Consider the following 17,839-nt stretch of genomic DNA (forward strand, 5'->3'; position numbering starts at 1 on the left):
GAGAAATTTTCTGGATTGATACTTTTTGAATTGTATCTTGAAATTCTGGAGACCTCTAGGAGAGCCGGGTAGCTGGATTCATAACATAAGATGGACTTCATCCCATTCTGTTATTAGTGGTGGGAAATCATGGTACTGAGAAGTTAAATCATAATTCTGACCTTATCAGGTACTGATTTAAACATGGGTATGCTCTGAGTAACTAAATATTAACTAACTTTTAACTGTTTTGGTAGGTTTACCAGGATGGTGGATAAAAATATTTACATCATTCAAGGGGAGATTAACATTGTGGTTGGGGCAATCAAACGAAATGCCCGATGGAGCACTCATACTCCACTGGTAAGTGGGGAATGGGCAGATAGCTTAGTCACTGAGTTGTAAGGGATCTGATGCATGGTTAAAACAGTAATCAATTTCTCTGTAATAATGAGAGTAGTAGAATTGTTCTTGGTATCAAGGACACTTTTATTTTTTTTAAAGATTTATTTATTTGAGAGTGCACAAGTGGGAGGAGGGGCAGAGGAAGAGAGAGAGGGGGAAGCAGACTCCCCATTAAGTGGGGAGCTTGATGTGGGGCTTAATCTCATGACCCTGGGATCATGACCCTAAGATCATGACCTGAGCTGAAACTAGGAGTTGGTTGCTTAGCTGACTGATCCACCCAGGCACCCCTATCAAGGACCCTTCTGTTTTATTCCAGCTAGTGTCAAATTTATAGGCTGCCTTTTTTACCTCTGGGACCCGAAGATGATACTATTCTTCTAGCTATTTTTGTGGACAACTGAAGGTAGCACTTGGGACCTCTTAAATATGCCTTAACTTTAGATTCCCTAGGACTATAATTCGCTATCAAATTGATACATGCAGTGTGGCTTGGTGGTGGTACTCCTTGGGAGTATATAGAGCAGACCATATCTTGCCAATCAGATGAGTAAGAAATTTACCTGTTGTAAAGCTGTCTTTCTTTGTTGCCTATGTATGTTCAAGGATATTTTTTGCACAGTTGTATAAAACAATATTTGGCACAATTGTAAAAACAAGTTTAGACATTTCCAACTCAGTGAATATATGTACATGTGTTTGGAAATTTCTCATGTTCATTTATAAAAATGGATTGTTTAGGGCTGCCTGGCTGCCTCATTTGAGGTTGGAAGTTTGAGCCCCACGCTGGGTGTAGAGATTACTTAAAAATAAAACCTTATTTTATTATTATTATTTTAGTAGGCTCCACACCCAGTGTGGGGCTTAAACTTACAACTGTGAGATTAAGCGTCCCATGCTTTACTGACTGAACTAGACAGCCGCCCCAGAGACCTTTTTTTTTTTAAGATTTTATTTATTTTATTTGAGAGAAAGAGCAAGCAAGCACAAGTCAGGGGCAGAGGGGGAAGCAGACTCCTTGCTGAGCAGGGAGCCCAATGTGGAGCTCAATCCCAGGACCCTGAGATCATGACCTGAGCCGAAGGCAGACGCTCAACTGACTGAGCTACCCAGGTGCCCCAAGACTTTTTGTTTTTTTAAGATTTTACTTATTTTTTATTTTAATTTTTTTAAAAGATTTTTTATTTGACAGCGAAGAGAGGGAACACAAGCTGGGGGCGTGGGAGAGGGAGAAGCAGGTTTCCTGCTGAGCAGGGAGCCCAATGCGGGGCTTGCTCCCAGGACCCTGGGATCATGACCTGAGCCGAAGGCAGACGCTAACAACTGAGCCACCCAGGCGCCTCAAGATTTTATTTTTAAGTAATCTCTACACCCAGTACATGGCTTGAACCTACAACCCCGAGATCAAGAGTCACATGCTCCTCCAACTGAGCCAGACAGGTGCCCCAAAAATAAAATCTTAAAAAAATAAAAATGGTTTAGAAGTGAGAGTGGAATCAGCAATGTCTTTGAAATGAGTATGTATGATTATATAATGAGTATAAAGAAGGAGGAGAGATAGAATAATACATTCTCTTAGTCCTTTGGGATGCTATACTAAAGCACCACAGATGAGGTGGCCTACAAACAAGAGACGTTTACTTCTCACCGTTCTGGAGCCTGGAAGTCCAAGATCAGGACGCCAGCATGGTCGGGCAGGAGCCCCCTTCAGGGTCGGGGCTTGTCCTCACGTGATGGAAGGAGCAAGGGAGCTCTCTAGGGCCTCTTTTATAAGGGTATTCGTTCCATTCATGAGGGCAGAGCCCTCACCACTTTCTGAAGGCCCTAATCACCCACCTTTTAAAGGCTCTACCTCGTATACCATCACATGGACATAAGGGTTTTTACATGTAAGTTTTGAAGGGACATGCACATTCAGACCATAGCACATAAAGGCCCTGGCAGTCTCTGGTAGCTTGAGTGCTGTGGTTATAGTGCAGATTAAGTATTTCAGGATTTACGATTTTAGGTAAGCCCAGAGTATCTTTATGAAATAGGAGATTAAGAACTGGAAAACTGAATTATGGCTAATTTTCTTTTCCTCAGAAGGGAAACTTAATCCTTGGGTTCAAGGTGCCCTTGATCTATCTGTTATTTCCTTTTTCCTCTTTGTCTGATACTGACTCTTTTTTTTAAACCTATGTACTATAGGATGAAGAACGGGATCCTTTGCTGCATAGTTTCAGTCATCTAAAAGAGGTTTTAACCAATATAACAGGTAAGTCCCCACATCTAAGTAGGATTATTTATACTGGTAAAAAACCATGTGTTTGATTTATTGTAGGGATAGACAAAACTTTTCCTGTAAGGGACTATATAGTAAATATTTTAGGCTTTGCAGGCCATAGCAGCTGTGCAGCTGCTCAATTCTGCCATTGTAGCTCAAGAGCAGACATAGATAATACTTACATGAATGAGTGGTAAATAAAAATTTTTTCAGAAACCGGTACAAGCCAGGTTTGGCTCATGGGTATAGTTTGCCCCTGGTTTACTGCATTGTTGATCTTTTTCCTTGAGTTCCTGGTACAATGTCCCACCTTAGTGGGGAATCAATGTTCATACAATTAAAGCTCCCTTTATTGAGTTATAATGAAGTTATTTTTGGTCTTGTTTTAACTACTTTCTTTCTCTGTTTCACGCATGCCATGAGGTAGGAAGTTGGTGGCAGAAGTGAAGTTTTTATTAATATTTTTTACAAGTCAAGTTTTTAGTACTTGCAACAAAAACCCTTCTCTTATAGAAAGTCGTTGTCACTTTTAGGGCCTTATTTGTGTGTCATATAGATCTTTCAGTCATCATGTGTTCCCAAAATCATTTGTCCCTTTTTTTACTCATCATAATAACTATGTAATATTCATATGTTTAGAATTTTCAAAGCCTCTTTCATGTTTATTACCTTACTGAACTTTTACACAATCCTGTGAAGGAGGCGTAACAGACCTTGTCCCCTTTTTATGAATGAAGTTGAAGCCCAGAGACATTTTAAATGATTTAGTTGACGTCACATTGATCCTAAGAGGTGGAGTCAAAACTAGAATTCAGGCCTGGTTTAGTGCCCTGGTCTGCATTGCTTCTGTTTATGAAATTAGAAGAGAATGTATGCAGGAAGTGCCTCCCGTTATGTGTATGTATGTGTCAAAGGAGTAGGCAAATCTCAACACCCTTGGGTTTTTCAAGGGGAGAGAGATTGAAGGGAAAGCCTCAGAGCTGTGTTCCTCTGTCAACCATAAAGGGCTTTTGCAATTTATATTCCTGGAGTGGAACAATTGAAATAGTTTTTAGGTTTCCGCAAGTTAAGTAAGCAATAACACATTTTTTCCTTTCATGAGAAATGTAGGAGGATATCTGGAGAAAAACTCCTTTTTACTTTCCTAGACATGAGCTGAAGTTATCTAAGCGTTCTCTACATGTTTTTTTTTAGAGGAGCAATTTCGCTCAGTTGAAAAACATCGGAAATGTTAGCCATAGATCAAATATAGAGGAAGTGGTTATTAGCCAGTTAACAGGGTTAAAGCTGCAACCAAGTGGCATGCTCTTATTTTATGGCCTGTACTGTAAGTGACTTGGCTGCTTTAGGAAGTTGGCTACTTGCACAGATTTTTTTTTTTGTTAACTTTATGGATAAATATGCCTACCTATCCCAATGAGAAAGAAAATGTAGTGAGTTGGTATTTACAACTCTTTTTGGTGGCCAAAGTTCAGCATGCAGTTGATCCTTGAATAATACAGATTTGAACCTTGTAGGTCCACTTATATGTGGATTTTTTTCAGTATATACAGTACAGTACTGTAAATATATTTGCTCTTCCTTATAACTTTTTTTTTTTTTTAAGATTTTATTTTCAAGTAATCTCTACACCCAGTGTTGGGCTTGAACTCACAACCTTAAGAGCAAGAGTTGCATGCTCTACTGACTTCACCAGCTGGCTCCCTGCTTGTGACTTTTTTTTTCTTTAAATATTTTATTTATTTATTCATAAAAGTCAGAGAGAGAGAGAGAGAGAGGCAGAGGGAGAAGCAGGCTCCCCACCGAGCAGGGAACCCGATTTGGGGCTCGATCCCAGGACCCCGGGATCATGACCTGAGCCGAAGGCAGACGCCTGACCATCTGAGCCACCCAGACGCCCCCGCTTATGACTTTCTTAATAACATTTTCTTTTCTCTAGTTACTTTATTATAAGAATACAATATATAATACATTTGACATATAAAATATGTATTAATTAACTGCTTATGTTATCAGTAAGGTTCCTGGTTAACAGACTATTAAGTTTTTGAAGAGTCAAAAGTTATACATGGATTTTCAACTGCAAGGAGGGGTTGGTGGCCCAAACCCATGGGTTGTTAAAGGGTCAACTGTACTATCTTTTAAGAGATGTGAAGAGGATTAAACATGTTAGTATACTTGGAAACATTTGACAAACAGTTTATACACAATATTGTGTTGTATGTGGTTGGAAATACCCCAAATGGCTGAGATCAGACTGGAGTAGCCTTGTAGGCCTTTTGGGCACTCTGCAGACCTTAAGGAGCTGAGATGGTGCTGCTATCCTGACAGCTACATTTCCTTCTTGCCGTCTAATCCATATCCCATACTTGTTTTCTCTATCCTGACATATCCTTGACATATCTCAAGAGACCGTATCTGTGGTGAGTGGTGCAGTCCAATACTTGGGGTTTCTAGACCATCTAAGAGCTGCCAGAGTTGAGTCTTCTGCTTAATTTTCCTTTATCTTTGAGTCAGGAGTTCAGATTATCTGCTGCTTGAAACTAATAAAATCAGAATGTGCTGAGGAGCCAGTTCTGTCAGCGGTACTAGGAACATAGCTGTGTGTTGCCAAGCTTTCTCCTGGAGCAAGAAGGTGGTAGTATTTTCCAGGGCAGATGTTGAAATGGTGTCTGCCAAGTTGCTTATTGTTTTTAGGTTTTAACATATTACGTGCCTGAAAAAAGGACAGAGTGGACCCAAAATGGAACATTTCATAGTCTTTTTTTTTTTTTTTAAGATTTTATTTCTTTGACAGAGAGAGACACCGAGAGAGGGAACACAAGCAGGGAGTAGTGGAGAGGGAGAAGCAGGCTTCCCACCGAGCAGGGGGCCCGATGTAGGACTCGATCCCAGGACCCTGGGATCATGACCTGAGCCGAAGGCAGATGCTTAACGACTGAGCCACCCAGGTGCCCCCATCTCATAGTCTTCTGATTGGTTCTGACCCCCACAAAGTGCTGGCCTCCAGGAGGAAGTTTATGGGTCAGCTGCCCCTGTGGTCCTGGACTCTGTAGTCCATGACCAATTTCTTGTTTCTTTTACTGAGACAAACAGATTTTTCTGATTGGCAGTGTCAGGAGGACTGCTTTCTTGGAAGCCTATTAATGCATTAATGGTGGGACGCTGGGAAAGGGTTTTGAACTTGGAAAGAGAAACTGAAGGGACTGCCTGCTCTGTGTGACTGGGAATGGTGTCCCACCTAGACTGGAGGAGGTATGGCAGGAATTCTAGGACTTCCATTCAGTTTAACTCATGAAACTGACTTGGACTTACTCTTCTTATAAAAAGGCTTTCTATTTGCTTTTTTCTAGGCTATCTGCTGGCTTGGTTGGTTAGGAATATCACTGTTGGAAATGGGTAGTTCATTGGACATTGTCAGTAAACTAAAATGATTTTTTTTTCTTTTCTTGTCTAAACTAAAATGATTTTTTTTTCTTTTCTTGTCAGTAGAGGATCTTTTAAGTAAATAAGCACTACCTACTCTTCCAGGAGTATTATCTGAGCATTGTGGATAACCTCTAATAAGGTTAGCTAACTCCATACCAGTTATTCTCACAGATACATGTTTCTGGACTACATTCGCAGTTAGTATTTGCCCAGATTGCATGATGACTGCATGCTCTGTAGCATTTAGAGTAATAAAATAGTCTAATATCAAATCTAAAGTGACAGTTGCACTTGGAAGATACAGGGTACCTAAGAGCAAAGTTTGCATTTTGCTATTTTGGATAAAACCTTAGCTCACCACCAGTGAGACTTGAGTGCTGCCCCTCATTTGGTCTTTAAGCCCTCTTAGGAATCCTTTTAGGAGGTTATTCTGAAAAGTTAAATTAGACGTGTGGTGGTTACCAGGGGCTGGGAGGGGGTCTGGGGAGTGACTGCAAATGGGTATAGGGTTTCTTTATGGGGTGATGAAAGTATTCTGGAATTAGATAGTGGTCATGGTTGTACAACTTTGTGAATATATTTTAAAACACTGAATTGTACACTTTAAAAAGGTAAATTTTATGGCATGTGAATTACATCTTAATTTTTAAAAACAGCAAATGTAGGCTGGAAGAGTAATGGGATTCGCCAGTTCTTCCTCAGGTCTCAGAGCTATGGAGGGAAGCCTCTGTAGCTGCTGCTGTGCCCTGAACCCATTACCCAGCAAAGGCAGCATAAGGCTCTCTTCAGCCTCCTGGCCCAGTTTGTCCTTTTATGTCTCTCTCATTAACTCAAGAAGCACATGGCTTTTATATTTAAATTTATTCAAGCTGTAATCTTTGACATTTGAGTTAGCTTTTAGTACAGTTTTGCATTTATAGTAATATATATTATGTATTTTCTCTATCCCCAAAGAATCCGTTTTAATCTTTTCCGGATGCAAATTTCAGGCTGTCTTGCCCCATCTCCCCTCTCTTGCTCTCTTTCCCCTCCCCCCACGGAGTGTGTTTGATCAGGTGTGGCAGGAATATCCACTGTCAAGCTGCGCCCTTTATATTAGTCAATATTATCCTTCTCCCCCCTCCCTGTCTGTCTGCCCCTATGGGCTTTCCCAGTTGATTTATAATTTTGGAATTCTCATCGGAGTCTGTAATACAGTTTGTTCATTATTTAACCAAAACCTGTTTAATGAGCAGAGAGAGGCAATGTAAATGTTAGGCATGTTGCAGTGATGTACCTTTGTGCTTCTCAAAGCGGGTGGGTAGTTAACTCTGTGCTGCCTGCCAGGCTGGGGTGTCTTGGCCTTAGGGGCAGAAGGACCACTGCTTCTCCCTTTCATCTTCCCAAACCCTGCCATGGTTTGGGATTCCAAAGACATGTTTCCTTTTATTCTTCTAGAGATCTTGTGGGGACTCTTGCATACTGAAGTTATCTTCAATCTTAACTGCTAGACCAGGTGGTAAGATCTGTGGCATGGGATGGGGGGCTGAAAGGGAAAGGAAAATATCAGGATACTTGGTACTGCTCCTGGTTTTAGGTCTGAAGAAAGTAAGCAGTTAAAAAAAAAAAGAAGAAGAAGAAAAGAACATAAGCAGTTTAGAAGAATCCTAGCCAACATGGTGTACGGTCTTTGATCTCTTTGTTCCCCAACTAGACAAGTCCTTGTAAGCCTTAGTGCCCTCATCCAGTATAGCTTCATGGAAAGGGCTCTAGTCAGTTGTGATTTGTGGTGTTTGACTGTGGTCATTTGCCTCCATTTTTAGGCTGCCTTTGTCCTTGGTCTTTAAACTTAGATCATTACAAAGAGGTTCTTTTCCAGGAAATTTTTGGTTTAAAGCAGAGAGAGCGGAATAGTCTAAAAGTATCACAGCCAGAATCTTCTCTTAAGGGAATACCTCTTAGGGCCAGAGCTTGAGGGAGACTTTTTAGTGGTGTGTGTGTTGGGGATGGTGGGGGTTCAGTGGGGTGGGTAGTGAGCCTTTGGAGAGTTAACTCTAGTTATTAAAATTCTGAGGACCTATGAGGATTGGGGATATTCAGTTTAAGACTAAGATGGTCTTGAGGCCCAATATAGGCATCTGTATTAACTGTGGAATTGTTTTATCTTCTTGGACCTTTTTTTGCTGGGGTTCACCAAGATTTGAATTCCTTCTGGGTCTGGGTTATTAAATTGCTTCTAACCAATATTTGTTGAATATCTGCTATGTGCTAGGCATTTTGATTAGGCACTTAGGAATTGGGTCTATAATGGTATAGCCAACTCATAGCCACTGGTTTTACAAGACTAGTGGCTCTACCTGACCATTCCAAGGCTAACCTTTATAGCTTCTGTTCTGTGCCGTATGGTTCCCTATCAGGCATGGAATGGCTGATAGTGAATGAGGGCAGTCTATGGCCATCTTTTCATGTCTTACTAACAAACAAGCCAAAGAAATGAACAAAAATTATAGCTTATATATTTGCTTATTTGGCTTTTTCATATAAAGCAGTTCTCGCCAGAGTTAGATATTCCGAAAGACATCGGTGGTTTGTGTAGAGTAACTCTGTGGGAGAGGATTTTTTTTTACTGGACAACAAGATATGGTGTACTTGAGTTTAAGAGGGAGAAGCAGGTGCCTGGAGAAAGTGGATGATGTATCAGGAGTTTATTTAAATATAGTTTATCCTGGACAAACACACCTGTAGAGTACTGTCTGTCTCAAGCTCTGTGAATTCAGAGCTAGGAGGTTTGAATCCATATAACCTCTAGAGGTTTATAGAGAACATTTAAACAGAGTCTGGAAGCCAACCTGGGAGGGACGATGACTTAACACCTGTCTAGCTTAGGTCTCTTAGAAATACCCTTCTAAGTAGTAGCAAAACTGTTCAAGGATGCCTCATACCTCAAGTTTAATCTGTTTTATTTGGCACATGGGAAGGTATTAGGAAAAGAGACTTAAGTAGTCTCTGTTAGGGAAAAGATTGAGTAAGGGTGCATTATTTGAATAAAAATTTTGCTAGAGTTATCATCTCCCATACTGATTGAGTGCATACTCACTTTTTATGTAGGGGCCTGTAGTTTGGGGAGTAGTAAGTAATACATCATTATTAGTCAGCATGAGAAGAAAGTTGAATGAGTCATTAGCTTTGTCCCACTTGAAATTGAGCTTGTGAATTGTTCAAGACCTAACTGGAGACTGAAAGAACCAAGTGTGTTTGATAAAATCTGGCAGACAAATTCATGTAATGGGTTGAGTGTTGGAAGTACAATGTTGGGCACACTTATGTAAGTATGTATTTCCTGTGCCCTTTTTGACTTTTTTGTTCTATAAATAAAAGATTGTATTAGTTTGGAGATCTTTGAGCAACACATTAGGATGTGACCTGAATTTGAATCAGACTGACTTTGGCACCTTAGAATCTTGGTAGCTTGAGTGGCTTCAGACTTGTGGACATTTCAGCTCAGTTAGAGAAAATAAAGGTACTGTGATTATTTTTTTCCCCAGGGAATATTCATATCAACAAGGTGACTCTGAGGCCTGTAATTTGATGACTTTGTCCTTCCTGGGAATGATCTGAACCCTCATCAGTTGACACTCCTAAACCAAGAAGCTCTTCCAAACATTTGTTTGTCCTAGAGATTAGAAAAATGAAGACTTTGAGGAGAAGAATCAGCTCTGCATAGTCTGGCTTCTTATGAGCCCAGCTCTCCCTTTTTCTCTCCGTAATACTTAAACACATTTAGCCATCAAAAGTAGTTTGCTGACAAATTTACTACATGTATCTGAAAGTGGGTTTTGATAAAAAGAGTTTTCTTAATAGCTTGGATTCAGAAGCAGAGGCAAAGGAGCCTAATTTTTTTCTAGTAGAGGTTAAGGGATGGTGTGACAGTGTGGTCTGAAGTGGGCATCAGAGTTGCTGGTATTGCTGTCATTGCCATTGTCCTCTTTGGCACAGATACCTCTTGAGGCCTAAAATTTCTCTCTGAGTATGTGCCCAGCCTGCCATGGCAGCAGTCAGATTAGTAAAAAGAGGAAAAGCCAGCTGCTGCTTTGTTTTTAACAAGGATGCAGGCAGAGTCTCTTTCTTCTTTTTCCACCCACTCAGAGTCAAGTGCCAAAAGAGTTTCAGAAGAAGCCAGATATTTGAAATTTAACGTGCAGTTTTGATTAGAGATAGTAAAGAGTTATTTGTCTCAGCCTTGCCTTCTCTAACCACCTCTTTATGTTCATAGATGCTTAATTGGTCACCCTAGTTTCTAAAGTGATATTGGATATGGTAATGGAAAGGATGAGTGCATTTGTGTTTTCTCTCCTGGCACCCATTAGAAGATAGAACTGGGTATAGAGTAAAATGAAGATTTGATCATTTCAGCTCAGATCACCTCATTAGGAAAGGTTGGTTGATGGAGAGCAGTGACTCCCTTAAGCTCTCAGTTTTGCTTCTGGAAACCAGAAGATAAGATGCTCCTTAGCAGGTTTAAGGCTTTTGTTTCTTTGGTCTTTGGAGATCCTGAAGGACTTAGATGGACAAGCACTCCTGGCTGCCTGTTGTCTGGCTTCTCACTGCATACCTCTTCTGTAACACCAGCCTTCTGTTACCACTGTTGCCACTGTAGGTTGAGTTGTGAAGGGCTGCCACATGTGCACACATCACAACTGACCTTTCCTTGTTCCACGCTTATTGAGCAATTACTTGCCCATTTGTAGAACTCGCATTATTGCCTTGGGTTTCTGGCCCAGTGTGAAGTGGGATCATCCAGGAAGTGGCCTGATAGACTGTACATCAGAGGGCAATAAATTGGCATATGAATTGGTGGAAAGGCAGGGCCAGATGTGGTGTGGGAGCAAGGGTTTTTCTGTAGTCAGCCATGCAGCTTGCTTCCAGGTGTCCTGGAAAGCAGCTTGGGAGCTGGAGGCTGAGGGTAGCTGGGAACATTAACTAGGGGGGAAAAGGATCAAAAGGACTTCAGTGTTCTCTGTGATGCGCCCTGCATTGGGAAAAATCCTCTAAAGGTAGAGGGACAAAGGGAATTTCCTCGACACTGGTAGGAATTTTCCCACTGATTATTTTGCCTTTCAAATAAACTGAGTTATTAACCGGCAGAAAAAATACAAAACTTGAGAGACTCCTAACAAGGGGTTGCAGGATAAGAAAGCCTCATTCCACATGAGATTTTTCAGGAAGGCTCATTCTTCTCTTTGGACAAACAACAGGTTTAAGAAAACTGGCTGCAAATTGATGATAAAGTGAGAGCTAAGGTATTATGACTGCCCTACCATGGGCTAGAGTGGTATCTTTCAGACTACAAGTTGCATTCCGTTAGTGGATTGTGAAATCATTTTAAAGGGTCACACAGCATTTTCTCCTCAGTTTTTTATTGTGAAAGATTTTAAACTTCTGCACACTTATTTTCACACTTACTAATATTTAGCCATGTTTGTTTTCTCCATATATATGTATGTATTATTTTTTATAAGCTATTTGAAAATAAGTTTCAGACACGTTGGCATCTTACCCTTGAATACTTCAGCATGTGTCCTAAATAAGGACACATTCTCCTACATAATCACAGTACCATTATCACACCTAAGAAACTTAATAATTTATCGATATTAGCTAATATCCCATCCACATTAAAAATTCCTGATTTGCCCCCAAACTGCCTTTTATAGCTATAGCTGGTTTTACAAACCAAAATCCAAGCAAAATTCTCTTTCATTAGGTAGTTATATCTCCTTAGACTTTTAAAATCTAATATAGTTTTCTCCGCCCTTTTTTTTTTTTCTCTTGGCATTGACTGAGGAGACTAGGCTATTTATCTTTTTTTTTTTTTAAGATTTTGTTTATTTGACAGAGAGAGACACAACGAGAGAGGGAACACAAGCAGGGGGAGTGGGAGAGGGAGGCTCGATCCCAGGACCCTGGGATCATGACCTGAGCCGAAGGCACACACTTAACCACTGAGCCACCCAGGCGCCCATAGGCCATTTATCTTTAGAATGTTGTACGTTCTAGGTTTGTCTGTGTCCTTGTGGTATCATTTAACTTGTTCCTCTATCTCATATATTCCTGTATTCTAGAAGTTAGGATTAAAGGCTTAACTTGATGCAGGTTAAACATTTTTGGCAAGAGTACTTTGTAGGTGATACTGTGTATTTCATATTATCACAGGAAGTATATATTGTCAGGTTGGTCCCCACTATTGGTGGTGTTAAGTTGGATTATTTGCTTCTGGTTGTGATTGCCGCATTTCCTCATTGTAAATTTATTTTTCCCTTTGCAATTAGTAAATACTCTGTGAAATAATAATTTGGTACCTTGTGACTATCCTGTTCTCTAATATCTTTTTACCTAATGATAATCTACTGATGAATTTTTGCCACTCATTTATTTCAGTGGGGTTTACAAAATGATGATTTTCTAATTCATTTTTTCTACATTGATTAGCTGGCATTCTCTGTTAAGAACCACTTTCTTTCATAAACTGGAGGATGAACCATAGTTTCTCCTAAAAAAGCAGGGAAAATGCTTAATTATTTTCCTTTAATTGCCTACTTTCAGAGTAAGGAGTTAGTGTTAATAATGATCACTAGTGGTGGCAAATGAGGGTTTTCCCCCTTGGGGGGCTTGTGAATATTTATTCAGTGTTTTGCAATTTATTACATTTATGATTATTTTTGGTGCTCACATCATTTTGAGTTTGGCCCCTTCCACTTAGTTTCTTTGTTCCTTGGATATGACCCCTTTGAGCAGTTCCATTTTCTGGTAGCAGCTTCAGTTATGAAGGGAGGAAAAAAAAAAAGGAATAGAATAGAAAGTATCCATGCATCACACATAATAAGGATAAGTATTATTTTGGGGAACTTTTGTTTTAGTTAGAGACCTTGTATTCTGAGTTGTAATATAAACTATATTTCTCTAGGTCATGGTCAAAAACTTTCAAAGCTCTGATAGGGAGAGCTTGTGACTTCTGTTCTAGCACTGGTTTGAATTTGTCTCTCTGCAATGTTATTTCTTGGGCAAGGAGTCAAAGAGGGTGTTGAGTTCTTGACATTCTGTGAAGTGCCTTAGCCCCCTTGACATTTGGAAACCACTGGACTATTATATCTGCATATTATCCTTATCAACTTTGGTTTCAGTAAAGCATATCTGTCTATTATCTTTTCTGTTATCTATTCATTTATTTAAAGATCTATTACATGTTATTTTCTGCCCCCAGCTTTATTGAGATTTAATTGACATAATATGTAAGTTTAAGCTGTACAGTATGATCATTTGTTTTTTGTTTTGTTTTTTAAAGATTTTATTTATTTGACAGAGAGAGAGATAGCGAGAGCAGGAACACCAGGGGGAGTGGGAGAGGGAGAAGCAGGCTTCCCGCCGAGTGGGGAGCCCGACACAGGGCTTGATCCCAGGACCCTGGGATCATGACCTGAGCCAAAGGCAGATGCTTAACGACTGAGCCACCCAGGCGCCCCTACAATATGATGATTTGATGCAAGTATACTTTGCAAATATTTTTACCATAATAAGGTTAGTTGATACATCCATTACCTTGCATAATTATAATTTGTGTGTGTGTGAACATTTAAGATCTACTCTCAGCAACTTTCAAGTTTATGATACAGTATTGTTAAACTATAGTCACCATGCTGTCTTATTCATCGTATAACTGGAAGTTTATACCCTTTGACCAACATCTTCCCATTTCTCCTACCATCCAGCCCCTTAGGAAGGACCCTTCTGTTTCTGTTAATTTAGCTTCTTTAATTAATTAATTAATTAATTTTTTATTTTTAAAGACTGTATTTATTTGAGAGAGAGAGAGAGAGAGAGAGAGAAGCACCAAGCAGGGTGAAGGAGCAGAGGGAGAAGGAGAGGGAGAAGCAGACTGTGCACTGAGCAGGGAGCCCAGTGCAGGGCTCAGTCCCAGCACCCTGAGATCATGAACTGAGCCGAAGGCAGACGCTTAACAAAACTGGGCCACCCAGGTACCCTAAATTTAGCTTTTTTAGATTCCACATATAAGTGAGATACATTATTTCTTTCTCTTGAAATTGACTTATTTCAGTTAGCGTAAGAGCCTCAGAGTCCATCCATGTTGTTGCAAATGGCAGGATTTCCTTCCTTTTTTTTTTAATGGCTGAAGCAGTTCTTTTTATATGGTTGTTTCTCTCTGGGTGAGTCAACTTCTGCAAAGCAGAGATTAATTTGAGACCATTTGAGTCATAACAGCCCTAGAGAATGTTAGAATAAGTATTGTTCCCCAAGGAAATAGGATTGTGGATGTAATTGTGCCTGACTAGTCACTCTGCACCTTGATCCCTTTTATGTGATGTTAAGCTGATTGTTCAGGGAAAGGAGGATAGCATGTTATGTTACACATGGCTTGGCCATGCTTTTGAGTCCTTTTGGTGCATTGAGGATGGAGTCATTTGTTCTGGAAAGACTCCGAAACAGCGTCTTCTCCAGGAAGTTTGCTCTTGACAGGAATTCATTTATATATTCAGTCAACAGATATTTCTTTTTATTTTATTTTTTTAAGATTTTATTTATTTGACAGAGACACAGCGAGAGAGGGAACACAAGCAGGGAGAGTGTGAGAGGAGAAGCAGGCTTCCTGCAGAGCAGGAGGCCCGATGCGGGGTAGGAGGCCCGATGCGGGGCAGGAGGCCCGATGCGGGGCAGGAAGCCCGATGCGGGGCTCGATCCCAGTACCCTGGGATCATGACCTGAGCCGAAGGCAGACACTTAACGACTGAGCCGCCCAGGCGCCCCATTCAGCAGATATTTCTTGAGCATTTAATGTGTGCCATACACTGAACTAGGTATTAGGGACCTAGTTTTCAAGGAAACTGACACAGTTCCTGTCCTCATAAAGTTTATGGTCTAGTGGGCTGGTGATTTGAGAAGCTCTGGAATTTGAGTAGACAGTTGGGCACTGGTTTGAAGGCTGCCCAACTTCCACATGTGACCTCAGGAAATTGTCATATGCCCTGGTGTGCTCACAGAGGTTCGTGGATGGTCAGGAAAACAGCAGTGGTGTTTGTCTGTGTTGTCTATCCCGCCCCCACCCTCTGCCCTAGCAGAGGTTATTGCCTGGCAGCAATAACCAAGTACATAGCTTCATTAGCTGCTTTACGGCCTTGGATATCTTAGGGCTCAATTAGTCCTTTAATAGTCACCTGTGATTAATCAATCTGTGTATCTCAGAACTGAACTGACTAAAATTGTACCATAGGATATCAATGGCTTTACCTTTTCTAATAAAATTCAGCTAATAAAATATTCTAATAAAATTAAGCTCTCAGGCTTGGGTTTCTGACACAGTTGTTAGCATTTTGAAGTCTAGGGGCACAAAACAAAGATGTTAATGGTTATTTAGCTAAGGTGCTAAAAGAATGAGGAAAGTCCTTTGCTATAGCTTGGATCTAATAGTCCCAGTTCAAAAATAACAAGAATGTTTTTTAGTAGCAACCCATTGTCTTTAGTCCAGGAGTTCATATGAGGAAAGAAGTATCAAAATCCATGTAACTTTGGATAAGGTTTGGCTTCAAATTAGTAGAATATCCCATCATATATTTATCTTTTGAATCCCAGAGAAAGCACCCTTATTTAGAAATAGCCCTTGGGAACCTTTGGTCCTCGGGGAGAATACCCTTTAGAAATGCCCTTTCTCCTCAGGAAAAGTTTTCCTAGGATTTTCAAGGGTGGAAAGAGATAATAGTGAGACAGTGAAGCAATTAAACAGTGGTTAAGCTATTTCTAAAAGAGAAAGTTGGAATGGATGTTGGAATACAGATATATTCCACAAAACTATCCGTGACTCATTATTTGCTTGATAGCTTATTGTGTTCTGAATTTAAAGAGTAGTTTTTTCTCCTTTGCCTTTTTTTTCTGAGATGAGCCTACTGCCAAGGTACATCATTAATATGTACCATAGCCAAATACTTTTTGTGACCAGAGCCTTGTGACTCTGGTGAAGAATCCTGGTTCTGTCTGGCCCAAGAAGTTCTTGGTTTAGCTCACCTGATCAGAAGCATTGTGGGGAAAGTAGTCCAGGGAAAATGGATTTCTGTTGCCAGAATCCAAATATGGCTCATTAATCCTCCCAAGTGAGCCCAAGATTAGCATCTTAATCAGTCTCATTTCAGAGGTTTTAAGACTCATTCCGTTCTCTAGGTTCTCTGTGAGGAAGGAAATGAGCATTTGGTAGAACTCGTTGGTACTCAGAAAATGGAAGACTTTGCCAGGGTCCTAAGTAGGCTACAGGCTCAAGAATCGATAAAAACTGGGTTGTGTGCATAAAGTAACAGAAGGCAGAGAATGGGAAATCTTTCTGTTGGTAATAGTCTTTCTCTAAAGGCTCCAACGGGAAGGAAAAGTTGGCTTGTTCCCCTGCCAGAGGTTGTTTTAGTGTTATCTTTTACCTAACTAATGTCAGGACATTTGATCAGGTCAACTGATGGTGAATTTTTTTGAATTTTTATTTTGAAATAATGTCAAACTTACAGAAACATTGCAAGGATAATACACCCTTTTGCTCCCATATACCCTTTTGCTACTTGTTTTTATTATTCTCTTTCTCTATACACACACTAAGGACAAGGATATTTTCTTACATAATCTTTGGTACAGTTATCAAATTCAAGAAATTTAACATTGATACAATACTTTACTATTGATTCTAATTTTGTCAGTTTTCCCAATAATAAACTTTAAAAATTTTCCCCTTCAGTCAAGGATCACAAATCCAGGCAGTTGTCATGTTTTTTTTAGTCTCCTTTCATCTGGAACAGTTCTTCAGCCCTTCTTTGTTCTTCATGGCATCAACATTTTTATTTTTTTATAATTACAGGCTGTTTTTTTCCCTTCGTTCTCTTCTTTTTTCCTCTCTCTTCTCTCTCTCTCTCTCTCTTTTTTTTGGGGGGGGAGCGTTTCTCCTTTTGGGTTTGTCTGATGTTTTCTCATGATTAAATTCAGGTTATGGGGTGCTGGCTGGCTCAGTTAGTAGAGCATGTGACTCTTGATCTCAGGGTTGGTGAGTTCAATTAATTAATTAATTCATTAATTCACGGTATGTGTGGGCATGAATCTACATGCTACTACTGATAATAGTACCCTGAGGATTTCATATGTAGAGGTATCCCTCCAATGGTGATACTAATTTTGATCACCTAGTCAAGTGTTATTTTGTTTTTCCACTGGATAGATACTGTTTTCCCCTTGGAACTCATAAGCAATCTGTGGGGAGATGACTTTAAGACAGGATTTTGCTCCTTATTAAACTTTCCCCCCATGATTTATCATACATTGATGATTCTTGCCTGAACAATTTTCAGGTTGCAATGATGGTAAATATTGAGTGGTTGTTTAAAATACCTGTTCTCTGAGTGATAGACATTAAGGAGGGCATGTGGTGTAATGAGCACTGGGTATTATATGACTGATGAATCAGTAATCTCTACCCCTGAAACCAATAATACATTATATGTTAATTGAATTTAAATAATACAAAAAAATAAAATACCTGTTCTTAAAGGACTTCTTAGGGGTGGACGTGAACTGTCTTTGTAGCTTACTTATGTTTAGAGTTTCTTTCTTTTCTTTTCTTTTTTTTTTTTTTAAAGATTTTATTTTATAGTAATCTACACCCAGTGTGGGGTTTCATCTCACAACCCTGAAACCAAGAGTAGCATGCTCTACCAACTGAGCCAGCCAGGTGCCCCAAGAATTTCT

The 17,839-nt window shown here is 39.9% G+C and overlaps 1 protein-coding gene across 10 annotated transcripts in view; it reads left to right on the forward strand.

Moving 5' to 3' along the window:
* The window catches only part of GBF1 (golgi brefeldin A resistant guanine nucleotide exchange factor 1), a 118,367-nt gene that overhangs the window by 12,758 nt on the left and 87,770 nt on the right, over nucleotides 1-17,839 (forward strand). For all 10 annotated transcript variants that reach the window (XM_027596201.2, XM_027596210.2, XM_027596203.2 and 7 more), the window contains exons 2-3: nucleotides 237-342; nucleotides 2,575-2,641. In XM_027596201.2, the coding sequence (XP_027452002.1) occupies nucleotides 247-342; nucleotides 2,575-2,641 (163 nt within the window). In that variant the 5' untranslated portion in view covers nucleotides 237-246. The remainder of the gene's footprint in view (nucleotides 1-236; nucleotides 343-2,574; nucleotides 2,642-17,839) is intronic.

Source organism: Zalophus californianus, chromosome 15 (genome assembly GCF_009762305.2).
Source record: "Zalophus californianus isolate mZalCal1 chromosome 15, mZalCal1.pri.v2, whole genome shotgun sequence".
Classification (NCBI taxonomy): domain Eukaryota; kingdom Metazoa; phylum Chordata; class Mammalia; order Carnivora; family Otariidae; genus Zalophus; species Zalophus californianus.